Consider the following 14597-nt stretch of genomic DNA (forward strand, 5'->3'; position numbering starts at 1 on the left):
AGAAAAGAATAAGACACATATGAAATGAGAATATTACTTTTTATTACTGATAAAATTGTGAAGATAAGACTTTTTTTTTTTTGCACCAGTTTGTGCTTCCTAAAATGTATCCCATGCACAGATAGCATTGGACCACAATATTTTTTCATGTGAGATAATCTAGTTTGCTTCTTAAAAGTACAGAGCAGAATGTACACATTGTACTCAGTGGTATAGGGGCACAACCATACTAAGCTGGGTATTCCTTCTGGAGCATACCAGTTGATTAGTTCACTTCTCTCTTGGAGAAGAATGAATTAAGAGGTATGATGGTATGCTAGTTAGTGGTTGATAGAGCTGCACATGGAAATAAACTTGAGGAATGAGGAAGATTTATTCCTCTTTAAATACTATTCACATTTCTATCTCTTCCTCACTGTGCTTAATCATTAAGCCTATGGTCAAGAAAGACTGTGACTATCACCTTTAAAGTTATTCTTACTTTGGCTTTTCTGTAGGTTTTTTTGCAACATGTAATAATCTTCCTTTGGGACTCTCTAGGAATCTCTCCCAGTGGGTAGTTTAAAGTTTACTTCTAAACGGATCTGAAATGAGTGAGACTAGTATACTAACTAAAATCCTGTCACATATTTCAACAAAAAGCCAGTATATTTAACATAACGAACTGTTAAAACTCAGTAAGTAAAACAATTCATTCAGAAAATGGGCAAAAGACAGGAATGGACACTAAATCAAAAAGATGACAGATAAACACATAAAAAGATATTCAAACTCATTAGCTACTAGAGAAATGTGAATTAAAACTATAATGAAAAATGTTATTATATACCTATCTGGATGACTAAATAATAAGTAGCAGTACCAAATGTTGGGGAGGATATAGAGAAACTGGATTTCTCATAGATTTTTACAAAAATATAAATATAATATTGAAATATAAAATGGTATAGCCACTCTGAAAATTTAGCACTTTCTTAATAACCCAAGTACACAACAGCCCGGTGACCAACAATTGCACTCTTGGGATTTTATCCCAAATAAATGAAAGAGTAAATTTATACAAGAAACTATACACAAATGTATAGTAACTTTATTTTAATAGTCAAAAGCCAGGAAAAATCCCAGAAGTCATTAAGTATGCTTAAACAAACTGGCATATTCATATAATTGAAACTATTCTGCAATCAAAAGAAAAAACAGCCTATTGGTGAATAATATTCTACTGAAGGGACTCTGTTGAAGGGTGAAGCCCCCTTAAATTTTAAATAAACTATACTGGTTCCATTTATAGAATATTTTTTAAATGCTAACAGTTAAAGAGATGGAGAACAGATAAGTGATTGCTGAGATTGGCGTGGGATATGTGGAGGAAAGAGGAAGATACAATATTAAATGGGTATCACAAAGGATCAAAATGTTCTGTTTATTATCTGCTGATTTGCTTAGAACTAAAAGAAATGAATAAAAGTTGTGCTTCACTTATAAAAAGATTCTACACTTCTATATGGCACATGGGATTATTAGAACATAGACCCTATACTCAAACATACAAGTAATAATAATAACTATATAAACTTGAGCAGTCACCCTAGGAAAATGTGTTTCCAGAATCTAATACTTGATTTACCAAAGATAGGAACAGTAGTTATAGTAGACAAAAATTATCTTTCCAGTATTTCAGACATTTAATGCTAGATAGCTTAAGCCAAAATCAAAGGATTTAAACTCAGAAATCTTTACCACGTGTTTTCATTTGGAAAGAAAACATCACAAGTGATATTCCTTCCCTGATACCTGCCATTGTGTGTGGGGGTCAGTTGTAAAATTCTAAATTTACAAATATTGCATATTATATTCTTTTTCAGTAGGCAAGAAGAATGGAGAACTGCAAAGGGAGAAGAAGAAATAAAGACTTACAGGTCAGAAGAGAAAAGGAAACACTTAACTGTTGCAAAAGAGACTAAAATACTTACTGTCTCAAAGGTAAATATTAATTACTTGGATATTAATAATGTTTACTAATATTTAAATTTATTTACTTGGATATTTAGTTATTTGCTACCATAAGTATATTAGACATTTTAATGGTCCCCTTTAAAATTTGAATGTTCCTATTTGGGTAATTTACTACAATTAATTTATGGTTATCTTTTTGAATAATTTAATATTTACCATTCAAAAATTTTTTAGTCTGCATTTTCTGCCTTCTAACATAACCTTTTCCTCAGATGCCAATTTTACTCTACTCCTTAAATCTAATAAATCATAATCTACATAAACGAGAGCTTTATTTAGTTCTGCCATTGGTTGCACATTCTAGTACAATATTTTTCTGTGTATTTTTTATGTTTTTTATTTATTTGTTATTATAGATAATCAGATTATTTCAACTATTACTGCTATAAACATTTTAATTTTCTCCATTAAGAGGGATAGTTTATCCTTATTAATTTTAAACTTTTGATTTCTCTGTCATCCTATTCTGGCAAAACTTTTGGGTCCGTTGGATTTCAATTGGTCATGCCCTAATCAGAGAATGATGTGTACTTATTATTCTAAATGTCAAGAAATCACTCATTTATTTTCCCCTTACCCTAGCTTAACTTGAAAGCTTCAGAGCCTCAGAGTCTGAGGAAACCTATAAAACTTCTTTTCAGGCCCAAGTTACCACATATGCTGTGGTCTAAACAAATAAACAAAACATGGTTTTCTGATGCAGTGTTACAGTGACTTAAACAGGTTTGGAAATATATTCATTTCACGTGTTAAAAATAAAAAGTCCTCAGTCAGTGGTCCAGGCCTGGTTTAATACTCTCAGTGTTGAGGACCATAACTTTTTAATTTTTCTGATCCTCCTGGATTTAACTTCCTGCCTCAAGATATTCCATCCTTATTGAAGGTTGTGGGATGGAGGATCAAAGAGGAAGATGTAAAGGACATATATACTCTGCTAAGAACGGCTCTTTAATATTGCTTAATAACATTGGGCCAGATTTCCCACTGGCAAAAATGTAGTCACATGATCCACAGTTGTGGAAGGAGAACACGGTTGTTGGTTGACAACCAACTTTACCTTTCATGCATCATTTATTAAAATATTTTAATTTTTATGTTTTATGATTTGGGATTTATCTTACAGAATTACATTACAGATAAAGCTTTAGAAATGCAAAATAGAAATTTTTAATGACATGGATTCAAGTAGGTAGAAATGTTAAGTAGAAGAAACAAGAAATATTAGTCTTCGTAATTTGTGACATTATAATTGAACATTACTCACTTTTTATCCTTTACATATTTCCCAGAATCTTTGCAAAATTATAAAACCCTTCAGCAGTACCTTTAGAGAGAATCTATGTGGAATAATTCTTGTATCCTTGTCTGTAGATATTTATTTTATGTTTAGCAGTGAGAATATAATTACGGGTTAACGTTATTTTATGTTAGATGTAGTACGTACTTTTTTATTGTGTGAAAGTCGTGTTTATTTTATTGTTTCTTTGAAGAAAATCTTTTAAGTGTTTTTCCCTTTTTTGTATCGTCAAGTTTTATTATATGTCCTCATATGGGATTTTTTTAAAATTTTTTCTATTCAGCTCAGAAAGCTTCTTTTGTAAATTTTGGTTTTGCTTGAAGCCTTGGGGTAATGGTTAACCTCTATTTCATCTTCCAGTTCACTCAAACATTTCTGTTTATGTGGTCAGCCTGCTTTCTTTCTTCCTCCAAATTTAATGGTTACTCTTTATTCTAAGGACCCTCTAGTTCATTGTCTTTTCATAACTGTCTAGAGTTTTCTATAGTAAATCCCTGTACTTAACTTCATGGATGTGATGTCCTTTTACGCACTTTTGAGATTGCATTATTAGTTTTTATTTTTCAGTTGTATATTCTTATGTTTGTTGAATTTATCTGTCTGTTGGACTTTGTCAGTTTTGTGGTGGTTTTTGGATGTGTTCTCATCTGCTGCAGAAGACATTTTCTCCAGCAAAAATCCTAACCTCATAGTGGCAAGATAGTTTCATGATAACCATTTTAATTTCCAATTTTCCTCTGGCTATTATACATCACCCACAGCATGTCATTCATGTATCATTATTATGGATTTAGTGTCAATACAGAAGAGCTCAGTGCTTATCTTAGTCTTTTATTATAAATCTCTAATATCACTTAGAAAAAATGTTGCTGGGTGTGGTGGTGCATGCATGTAATTCCCACGCTTGGGAGGCAGAGACAGGAGGATCGCACTGGTTTGGAGCCAGCCTCGCTGGCTTAAGAGACCCTGTTTCCAAATAAAGAAATATAAAAATAGGTCTGGGAGTGTAGCCCGGAGGTAGAAGGGCTTCCAGGAACCCCAGTACCACTGAAAGAAAGAAAGAAAGAAAGAAAGAAAGAAAGAAAGAAAGAAAGAAAGAAAGAAAGAAAGTTAGTTTTTATCAGTTTGCAAGTAAATTTCAATATATCATAATCAGTTAATTTAACATACCTGGTGATATAATGTTAAAGTATTCTTAAAAATAAAGGACGTTTTATACGCAAGATTTTAATTTAAACCTATTCTTTAGTATACTGTGAATAAATTTGTTCCTTCCAGAATCATGCTCATGAGCATTTCCTAGATCTTGGGGAATCCAAAAAGCAACAGGCAAATCAGCACAATTACCGTACAAGATCAGCACTGGAAGAGACTCCTAGGCCTTTGGAGGAGATAGAAAATGGCACCAGTTCTTCAGATGTAAGATCTCAACCCTTTCATAAATTTCTATATTGACTTTATTTTTCATATGACTTTTATCAATTAAAAATGTAACGAAAGATGTCATTTTGGGTCTTATAATAATACATGGTACATGTTCATATCTTAAAACCGTAAAACAAATCTGTATAGATTATTCTGTGTAAGTATAAGTATCTGAGGGTCAAAAATGCTAAACAAACAGATTTAAATGTGAGTTCATTTTACTTTAAAGCCAAGCTTTTAAAATGGTACCACAATGCTCTATCATGGCACAGCTGATCAATAGGTATTTGATAATTTTGGTTAGTTTTTAATCTTCGTACCACTTTACCACTTTCTCAATTTAATTATTTAACATTCTCTGTATAAAATTTCATAAATATTCCTACTAAATTATACATTTTTCAGCAAAGGTTAGCAATCACAAATCAATATTATTTGGCACTTTAGACCCTTTCTTTCATCCTCATCACTCTTTTCCCCATAATGTGAGAGATTCAATAATCTTAGATATTATCTTGTAGTATTAGACATGTATGAGAATGCTCTGAGTACATTCTCTATGGGTAGGGCAGTATTAATTCTTTCAAGCTAAGCATGGTCACATGGGGCAGAAAGACCCAGGGGTTTAATACCAGCCTGGGTAACATAATGAGACACTCTTTTTCTCAGACTGATCTCCTTGATCTCCTGGCCTCCTCTGTTCCTCCCTCAGCCTCTCAAATACTGGGACTATAGATTTAAACCAGTGTATAATGGCTACTGACACTTCAGATAGACACATACAACACAAAATCTTTTAATATTGAAAGAAATATAGTATGATTCTTTTAAATACTAAATCTTTATATACTTAAATATGATTCCATTTTTAGGAACTTAATATGTTGTTGGTGGTATTATTATTATTATTATTATTATTATTATTATTATATTTTTTGGTGGTCCTGGGGATGGAACCCTTCTGCCTCAATGCTAAACTTTCAGACCTATTTTATATATTTTATTTGGAAATTGGGTTTCTTAAGCCAGCAAGGCTGGTTTCGAACCTGCGCTATCTTCCTGTCTCCATCTCCCAAGTGCGGGGATTACAAGCGTGTGCCAACATGCCCGGCGTTACTTCAGTATTTTTTGTGTAGAAGTAATTTTGCTTCTCACCATGTGAGGAAGTAATATATGAACTATAGAAATAATCATTTGATTATTTGCGGTTATATTGAATAGAGATTAAATTTGCTTAATAAAATATTATGTAATAGATTTTGATCATTTCATATTTGCTTAGTTTTCAATTTTTGGGACAGTCATAAAATTAACATTAAGACATCAAAATGGGAAATTTTTCACCCCAAAATATTTTATTTAAATTTCAAAGGAATATATACTGTTATTTTCTTGAAGAATAATCTGAATATGCCCAGCAAGTAATAATGGTGAGCCATTCTTGCAGAAAGTTAAGGCTTTTGGCCAAAATGGCCTGGTTTCAAATTAAACATTGTTGCTTATTAGTTGTGCTACCTTGAGAAAATTCTTAACCTTTTTAAGCTTCAGTTTTTGTTTTTTTTATTGAAAAAACTTATCACCAACAAGCCTTTGTCAAGACCAAATAAGATTATTTTATATATATATATAGATAGATAGATAGATAGATTATTATATATGTATAATAGTGTGGTTTCTGATATATAGTAAAAGCTTAATAAACGTGAAGGGCTATTATTATTATTAGAGCGTAATTTATAAGATTTTTGACAAACCCTACTTTATGAAGAAAATACCTTCCTCCTAATATTCTCTGACTTAAATATTTACTAAGGAGAAGCAGTGTTTTGCTATCTTCTCCTATTTGAATAAAATATGGCTAGAGATGGATTATTTAGTATGGTACAACTTTTAATAATAAGTAAAACATAAATGTGCCTAATTTAAAGATTTTGAATTCATGTACAGAAAGAACACAAATTTTTTAAAAAGTCTCCAGAATGGAAGTTAATCTTAAATGTTAACTCTTGAATTTGATATCATAGAATTTAAAAATATGAGGCTTTAAAAATGTTAATCATTTGAGCCAGGCATGTTGACACACACTTGGAATTCTAGTACTTGAAAGGCTTAGACAGGAGGATCACAGGTTTAAAGTTGGCTTCAGCAATTTAGCAAGACCCTTTTCAAAACAAAATTCACATTAGGGCTGGGGGTACAGCTCAGAGATAGAAGGCCCTTGACTTCCATTTTTAGTGCCACCACCAAAAAAAAAAAAAAACTCAAAAAATGGTTAGCCATCTGAGAGATGCTCTGAATTCAGTACTGAATTTAGTATTGTTTCCTTTTCCTTTTTCTTTTTTTTTTTTAATTAAAAAAGCAGTTTTGTAACTAATTTAAGTCGGATTTTAATTTAAATATACCTATATGTTTGGTATTATAAGCTATTACTGATATTTTCTCTAATCATAGGATGTTATTTAAAAAATATATACAATAAAATGTCTTTAATGTCCTCTTAGGAAGGTGAAGTGGTTGCTGTCAGTGGTGGAACATCTGAAGAAGAAGAAAGAGCATGGCATAGTGATGGCAGTTCTAGGTAAATGATGAATTTTTATTTCTTCAAATGTTATAGGAAATCTCTGTAAAGCTGCAGATTTGACTCTATTCCCTCCACTAGAAACAGCATTTCAGAATATCTTTGTTTCCAAAATATACAAAATTTTCTTTCTGGCATGTCTTCTCTGTTGAAAAGAATTTATTGGAAACTGCATTTAGATCTACAAAATGATGTATTTATCTGTCTACTTGTTATTGTGCCTTATGAGTGTTATACTTAAAATACTAAGTTATAAACTAGATTCATTACTGTTATGAAACATGTTAAACATTTATGAATAGATGACACTCTTGTTCCTTATTTTTATTTTTGAATGCCCCATTTTCTTTTAATTATGATCTTTCTCTTCACTTTTATAAAACAGCCTTAAAATTATATCCTTAATGTATTTTTTTAAATTTCTTCTCTTCTAGTGACTATTCCAGTGATTACTCTGACTGGACTGCAGATGCAGGGATTAATTTACAACCACCAAAGAAAGTTCCTAAGCATAAAACCAAGAAAGCAGAAAGCAGTTCAGATGATGAAGAAGAATCTGAAAAACAAAAGCAAAAACATATTAAAAAGGAAAGGAAAAAAGTAAATGAAGAAAAAGATGGACCATTATCACCAAAGAAAAAGAAACCCAAAGAAAGAAAGCAAAAGGTTGATCTTTTAAAATTGTGAATTTAGCATTTTTTCCTATGAAAATGATCTAAAGCATACATATTTAACATGTAGTTGAACATTTTTGTGAACGTTGTTCAGGTATAGGAAAAGGTCAGAAGTATAAAGCATACCAGAACACATTTAGGTTACACAAGTTTTAAATGTCTAACATGTAAGAATGTTTACTAGCAATACTACCACAGTCCAGATATTCAGCATTTAGTCATAATACATGATTTTTAATAAATTTTTTTATGATTTATATAAAGGACATACTACTGCAAAACAGTTTGTTTATTTAATTGCCATTTAATTTAATGGTCCTAATTGTTACTGCTAAAAACAGGAATGTATAGAGGGAGAATACTTTCACATAAGATGAATGACAAAATTTGTCATAGTTGAACACAGGGCAAATGTGAGTCCACTGTTGGATAAAAAAAAACTTGTTAGTTCTTGTTTACTTTTTTCTAAGGATGTGGATAATTTGAGAGGAAAGAACATAAGAAATATATAGCTGGGCATGGTGGCACTTGCTTATAATCTCAGTAGTTGGGAGGCTGAGAAGGGAGGATCACGGGTTCACCTCCAGGCGTAGATCACCTATTTAGTGAGGCGATCCATGACTTAGTGAGATCCTGTTTCTAAATAAAGAAAAAAAATAGGTCTGGGGGATATGGATCGGAGGTGGAATGCCCCTGAGTTTAATCCCCAGTACCACACACAAACAAAGAAGTATATATAGAAGGAAGGTCTGTCTGTTCTTATGGAGTTGAAATTCTTTAACGAGGGAATGAAAATAAGAAAATAAGGGTTTAATTTTTCTCTGAAGTACATGCAGTATGAGACATATTTTCAATGTCCAGTATATTATAATTGGAAAGCATATTTATTTAAATGAATGGGAGACTTTTTAAAAATCTCTACCATTTTTAAAATTAAGTATAAATTGCCATTTGTAGAATTAAGTAGTACCATACTGTAGGGTCTTTAGTCCCAGAGAGCTTTGAAAAAGCATAAAAGTACATCTATCCTTTGTGTTCTTTTATCTGCATTGGTTGAATTCGTGGTTTTTCAGCTTTATTTTTATGATTTGCTTTACTTTAGACTCTGTTGCTACTTTTCTCTTTCCTTGCTTCTGTATGGGGAAGTTTTACCAAAGAGAATCCCACATTTGCCCATGGTATTTTTCTTTTACTTTGTAAATAATGATAAATGTAGTCTGAGCCATTATTTTATATGATAGATGGAGTAAAGACAACTGCATGTGTGAACAAATGAAAACATATTCCTTATGATTCTCTTATAATTAAGCAACAAAAAGAGTAAGTATAGGACATGCTAATTAAAATCTTCAGAGATGCAGTAAACACATGGTATTTTTCTTTTACTTTGTAAATAATGATAAATGTAGTCTGAGCCATTATTTTATATGATAGATGGAGTAAAGACAACTGCATGTGTGAACAAATGAAAACATATTCCTTATGATTCTCTTATAATTAAGCAACAAAAAGAGTAAGTATAGGACATGCTAATTAAAATCTTCAGAGATGCAGTAAACACATCTCAGATGATATGTTACATATACACATAATGTCATTAGCTCATGAAACTAGGTCAATAAATATTTATCAAGTGCTTATAGTTTATGAAGTAACATGAGAGATTAAAATGAAGTAAAAGACATAGTACTCATTCTGTAAAATGATGTGTGGCTAACAAGGTGCTTAGTGTGATAAAAGCAGGAAATACTGCCAGATCTATTAATATTAATTACTTGATTATTTTTAGAGATAAATTGAATGGAAGTTTCTTATCTTAAATTTCCTGATAAGACTGAGAGTACTTTGACCTGGAAGCATTCCCAAGGAAAGAAAGAAAAAGAAATTAGTTAGATATACCTCCAAAATGAAAACATTTCAGATCACAAAGCTAGAACTTTTGAGAGATGTACACTGTTTTTTAATGGTTCTAAGTACTGATAGGAACTTACAAACTTAATGGCAGAAATGTGTTTTAAACAAAAATTCTAGCTTTCTCAAGAATTACTGGGCAAAGAGACTTTACCTTATAATAATTCCTGGTGATGGCAAAGTCTTGTAGTGTAGATAGGATTATTCTTATTCCATATACAACTTACATGTCTTCATATAAGAGTTATTGTTATATCAGTCATCATAGATATTTTGTTTATAGGGAGAAATATTTGTCTAGTATAATCTATACTTAGGCTAAAATTACTATTAAATTTTTCCTTCATTTTTTTTTTCTTCAGTCAGGAAATTTTTTCAAACAAACTTGGACACAGTGTCATTATATAAAACTGGTAAATCAGAGCTTGTTCTAAATAAAACATAATGGAAATTCCTGGGCTAGGATGTGTCAACTTGGTTTTCCATTGCTGTGACAAAATTTTTGAAATAATTAACTTCAAAAGAGAAACGATTTGTTTTGGCTCAGTTTTAGAAGTTTCAGTCCATGATTGGTTGGCCCTTTGGACTTGAGCCTGTGGTGAGGAATAGCACCTTGTGGGGAGTATGTGGTAAAGCAACATGGTTTACATCAGGGCAGCTGGGAAGCAAAAAGAGAATGAGAAGGTTTAGGATTCCAGTGTGCCCTTCAAGTTAAAAAGGAGTCAACGTTTTATTGATGAGAACTCATAAGCGAGGGATGTAGCTTGACAACATTTCCTTTTTTTTTTTTTTTCTTTTTTTTCTTTTTTTTTTTTTTTTTTTTTTTTTTTGCTGTTACTGGTGTTCCTGGAAACCCTTCTACCTTCGGGCTACACTGCTACACTCCCAGACCCATTTTCATACTCTTTTATTTGGAAACAGGGTCTCTTAAGCCAGCACAGCTGGCTTCGAGCCTGCGTGATCCTGTCTCCGCCCAAGCACAGGGATTACAAGCGTGCACCACCACACCCAGCTTCATTTTATTTTTTTAATGTGATCTTTGGAGAGTTGAAGTGAAGGAAGAAGCTAATGTGTGCCAAAAGGGAACTGTATATTTAAGAAGGGCAGGTGGCATTCTGAGGCTATTTAGAAATGGAATGTCTACCTCATGAAAGTAATTCACCTTCTATATCTTGTAATACTGATTAACCCATATGAAAAATATCTAATTCTGACTAAGACTAGGATTTAAATAAGTATATCTTGGTTTATAATAGGGAATGTTTATAAAACTGGTAGTTATTTTGGAAGGGAGGAAAATAATGCAGAGCTTGTACCTTGGGGTTGTAGGGATGTCTTACCCACTTTCATGAATGTTGTCTAAATTTTGGTTTTACCATCTAATTTTTTTATTAGAGATTTTAAAAACTGAATAACTTTATTGTTGCTGTTTCAGTTTTTTTCCAGAATAAGATTTTTAATGCTTAAAGAATGAAATTTTTGTACAAAGGTTATCCTCCCCCCTCATTTTAAACTATCTCTGTTGTGCTCTTATGATAATATTACTTTATATTATTCCAAACTTTCTTAGAGATTGGCTGTGGGAGAACTAACTGAAAATGGTTTGACATTAGAAGAATGGTTACCTTCAACATGGATTACAGATACTATTCCCCGAAGATGTCCATTTGTTCCACAGATGGGTGATGAGGTACTTTTATTAAAGTTTTAAATTTATCTTATTTTAAATTTTCAACAATGGCACTAAGTATATTTTATAGCTCTTGTAACTCTAGAAGATTATTACAGGTTCATAAAGGTATTCTATTCTGGATGCCTATAGCTGTGTATGAAAAAAGTACAATTAGGAAGAATATCTAATCTTTTTTTTTTTTTTTTTTTTTTTTTTTGGTGTTACTAGGGTTGGTTCCTGGAAGCTCTTCTGCCTCTGGGCTACACTCCCAGACTTACTTTATACTTTTATTTTTAGAAACTGGATCTCTTAAGCCAGCATGGCTGGCTTCGAACCTGCACGGTCCTCCTATCTCCGCCTCCCAAGCACGGGTATTACAAGCGTGCGCCACCACAGCCAGCCTAATCTTTTTTAAACCTACTATATGTTGCAATAATTGATGTTTCATTGGCATTTTAAAAATGGCTTATTTTAGCTGGGCATGGTGTAAGAATTTAGATCAGAATTTCTCATTTAGGGTTATGTCTCCTTATTTTATATACAAAGTTTTATTATCTTGGTTTAATTTATTTAGATGCTTGCTTGCCTCCGATGATGAGGAATTTAGAGCATTACTACATTGTTGTAGTGTTAAGTATAGTACAATGATAGGTCTTAACAGATTGTACAGCATCAAGAAGAGACTAAATCACACTTACTATGGTACTTCAAGACAGCCAGAAAGTTTGTAATTTTTGGTCGAATTATTCCCTTTCACGATGTTTAATTTGTCTTGCTGGTTGCTAACCAAGTGCTAAAATAAGTAAATCTTCATTATTCAGCAACATTTCTTCATTAGAAGTTCTGAACAAATGGAACAGTAATGATTAGAGCAAAAATAGTAGGATAGGGACTATCCTGAAATGTTTCTACGAAACTTAGTAGCATTTTTAAAGATGCTTTCCTAAATTTTACTAATGAGAATTATACTTAAGTCAAACCTTTGCACTTAAGTACTAGGCAGTTGTCAGAGTCAATTAAATTTGATCTTCATGAAATGAAGATAAATATTTGGCATACACCTTATTAAGATTTATTGTAAAATAAAAAAAAAAATCCCAGAAAAGTGGTACACATCTGTAATCCCAGTACTTGAGAGGCTAAAAGAGGAGAATCACTGGTTTGAGGCCAGCCTCAGCAACTCTTAGTAAGGCCTTCAACAATTTAGTGAGACTTTGTTTCAAAAAAAAAAAAAATTATGAAGGACTAAAGGTGTTCAGAGGTAGAACAGCCGAGGGTTTAATCCCCAGTACCACACACATAGATATGTGTGTTAAGTAGGCCTTGTGATGGTACATGTTTGTAATTCTAATACTTGGGAGGCTGAGGCAGGAGGATCACAGGTTCTCACAACCAGCCTCAGCTACTTGGTGAAGCAGTCTACAACTTGGTATAACCCTGTTTCTAAATAAAAAATTTAAAAATTGGGCTGAGGATGTATCTCAGAGGTACAATTTTCCTGTGTTCAAACCCCAGTACCTCCCCCAACACACACACACACACACACACACACACACACACACACACACACACACACTTGTGTTTTAAAGATCAAGTTGGATAAAATACATGTTAAAATATATATTATTTTTCCGATACTGGGGATTTAATCCAGGGGCTTCTACCTCTGAGCTATATCCCAGCCCTGTTTTCTTTATTTTGAAGCAGAGTCTCACTGACTTGCAAAGAGCCTCACCAAGTTGCTGAGGCTGTCCTTGAACCGCGATCCTCCTTGTCTCAGCCTCCCAAATGCTGGGATTACAAACCTGCACCACTACACCCAGCTTTATTCTTTATTTCAAAACAGGGTCTCACTAAGTTGCAGAGGGCCTCACTAAGCAGCTGAGGCTGGCTTCAAACCTGTAATCCTCCTGTCTCACCCTCCCAAGTACTGGGATTACAAGTGTGCACCAACATGCCTAACTACGTTTTCATTTTTTGGGGTTTCTATGTATGTATAAATTGCTTGCTAAAAAAAATATGTGAATATAAATCTATTATGATCCCTAGTTACAAGTGATTTTATTATGCAAATAGATTAGATGGGGGGGTACTTGGGGTTGAACCCAGAGGGATTTTCTACCTCTGAGCTATACCCCAGCCCTGTTTTTTTATTTTGAACTCAAGCCTGTCATTCTCTCATCTCAGCCTCACAAGTACTGGGATAATAGACATGCAGCACCACATCTGGCAGATTGATTTATTTTGAATCTAAGACTAACATGATGAAATAAAAAAATAGTGCTTCATCTTAGATTTCTAAGTATATGCCCAAAGTAATGTTATTTAGAACACTTTGATTATAGCTAAATGGTGAAAAGACAACTTGAAAAATGGAAGGAAAAAATCATCCTAGAATTTCTGTTGCCCCAAAGGACATTATATATTTCCCTGAATTTTATTTGATACCTTGCATCTTGTAAATAAATCCAGGTTTTTAAACGGTGGCTTTTATTTTCTTTATAGGTTTATTATTTCCGACAAGGACATGAAGCATATGTTGAAATGGCCCGGAAAAATAAAATTTACAGTATCAATCCTAAAAAACAGCCGTGGCATAAGATGGAACTGCGGGTATGGGATTGATTTATTATTTAACCCAAAAGAAGTATTTGTAGGTTAGAGAGAAAATTGCATCAAGGATTACTATTTTTTAACTATATGAAACTGTATCAATAAGCAGTCCTAGATTAGAATGGTATAATTTTCAGTCAAAAAAAATATGAGATTGGATTATACTTGTTGGTACATGTTATGAATTGGGTGCAATATTTTACCATAATGAAATAATATAGCACTAATGTCTATAGTATTTTATTTTATTATTTGGTGGTACTGGAAACCCTTTTACCTCCAGTCTACACTCCCAGACACCTATTTTATATATATATATATATAAATATATATATATATATATATTTTTTTTTTTTTTTTAATTTGGAAACAGGGTCTTTAAAGCCAGCAAGGCTGGCTTTGAATTTGCGC

The 14597-nt window shown here is 32.5% G+C and overlaps 1 protein-coding gene across 1 annotated transcript in view; it reads left to right on the forward strand.

Moving 5' to 3' along the window:
• PHIP (PHIP subunit of CUL4-Ring ligase complex) overlaps nucleotides 1-14597 on the forward strand; it is a gene marked incomplete at both ends in the record, with an annotated part of 114241 nt that overhangs the window by 74935 nt on the left and 24709 nt on the right. The window contains 6 exons of the mRNA XM_080700666.1: nucleotides 1866-1983; nucleotides 4592-4732; nucleotides 7240-7316; nucleotides 7751-7982; nucleotides 11472-11591; nucleotides 14079-14186. Coding sequence (XP_080556792.1) covers nucleotides 1866-1983; nucleotides 4592-4732; nucleotides 7240-7316; nucleotides 7751-7982; nucleotides 11472-11591; nucleotides 14079-14186 — 796 coding nt within the window. The remainder of the gene's footprint in view (nucleotides 1-1865; nucleotides 1984-4591; nucleotides 4733-7239; nucleotides 7317-7750; nucleotides 7983-11471; nucleotides 11592-14078; nucleotides 14187-14597) is intronic.

Source organism: Muscardinus avellanarius (assembly GCF_963383645.1).
Source record: "Muscardinus avellanarius genome assembly, chromosome: 8".
Lineage (NCBI taxonomy): Eukaryota > Metazoa > Chordata > Mammalia > Rodentia > Gliridae > Muscardinus > Muscardinus avellanarius.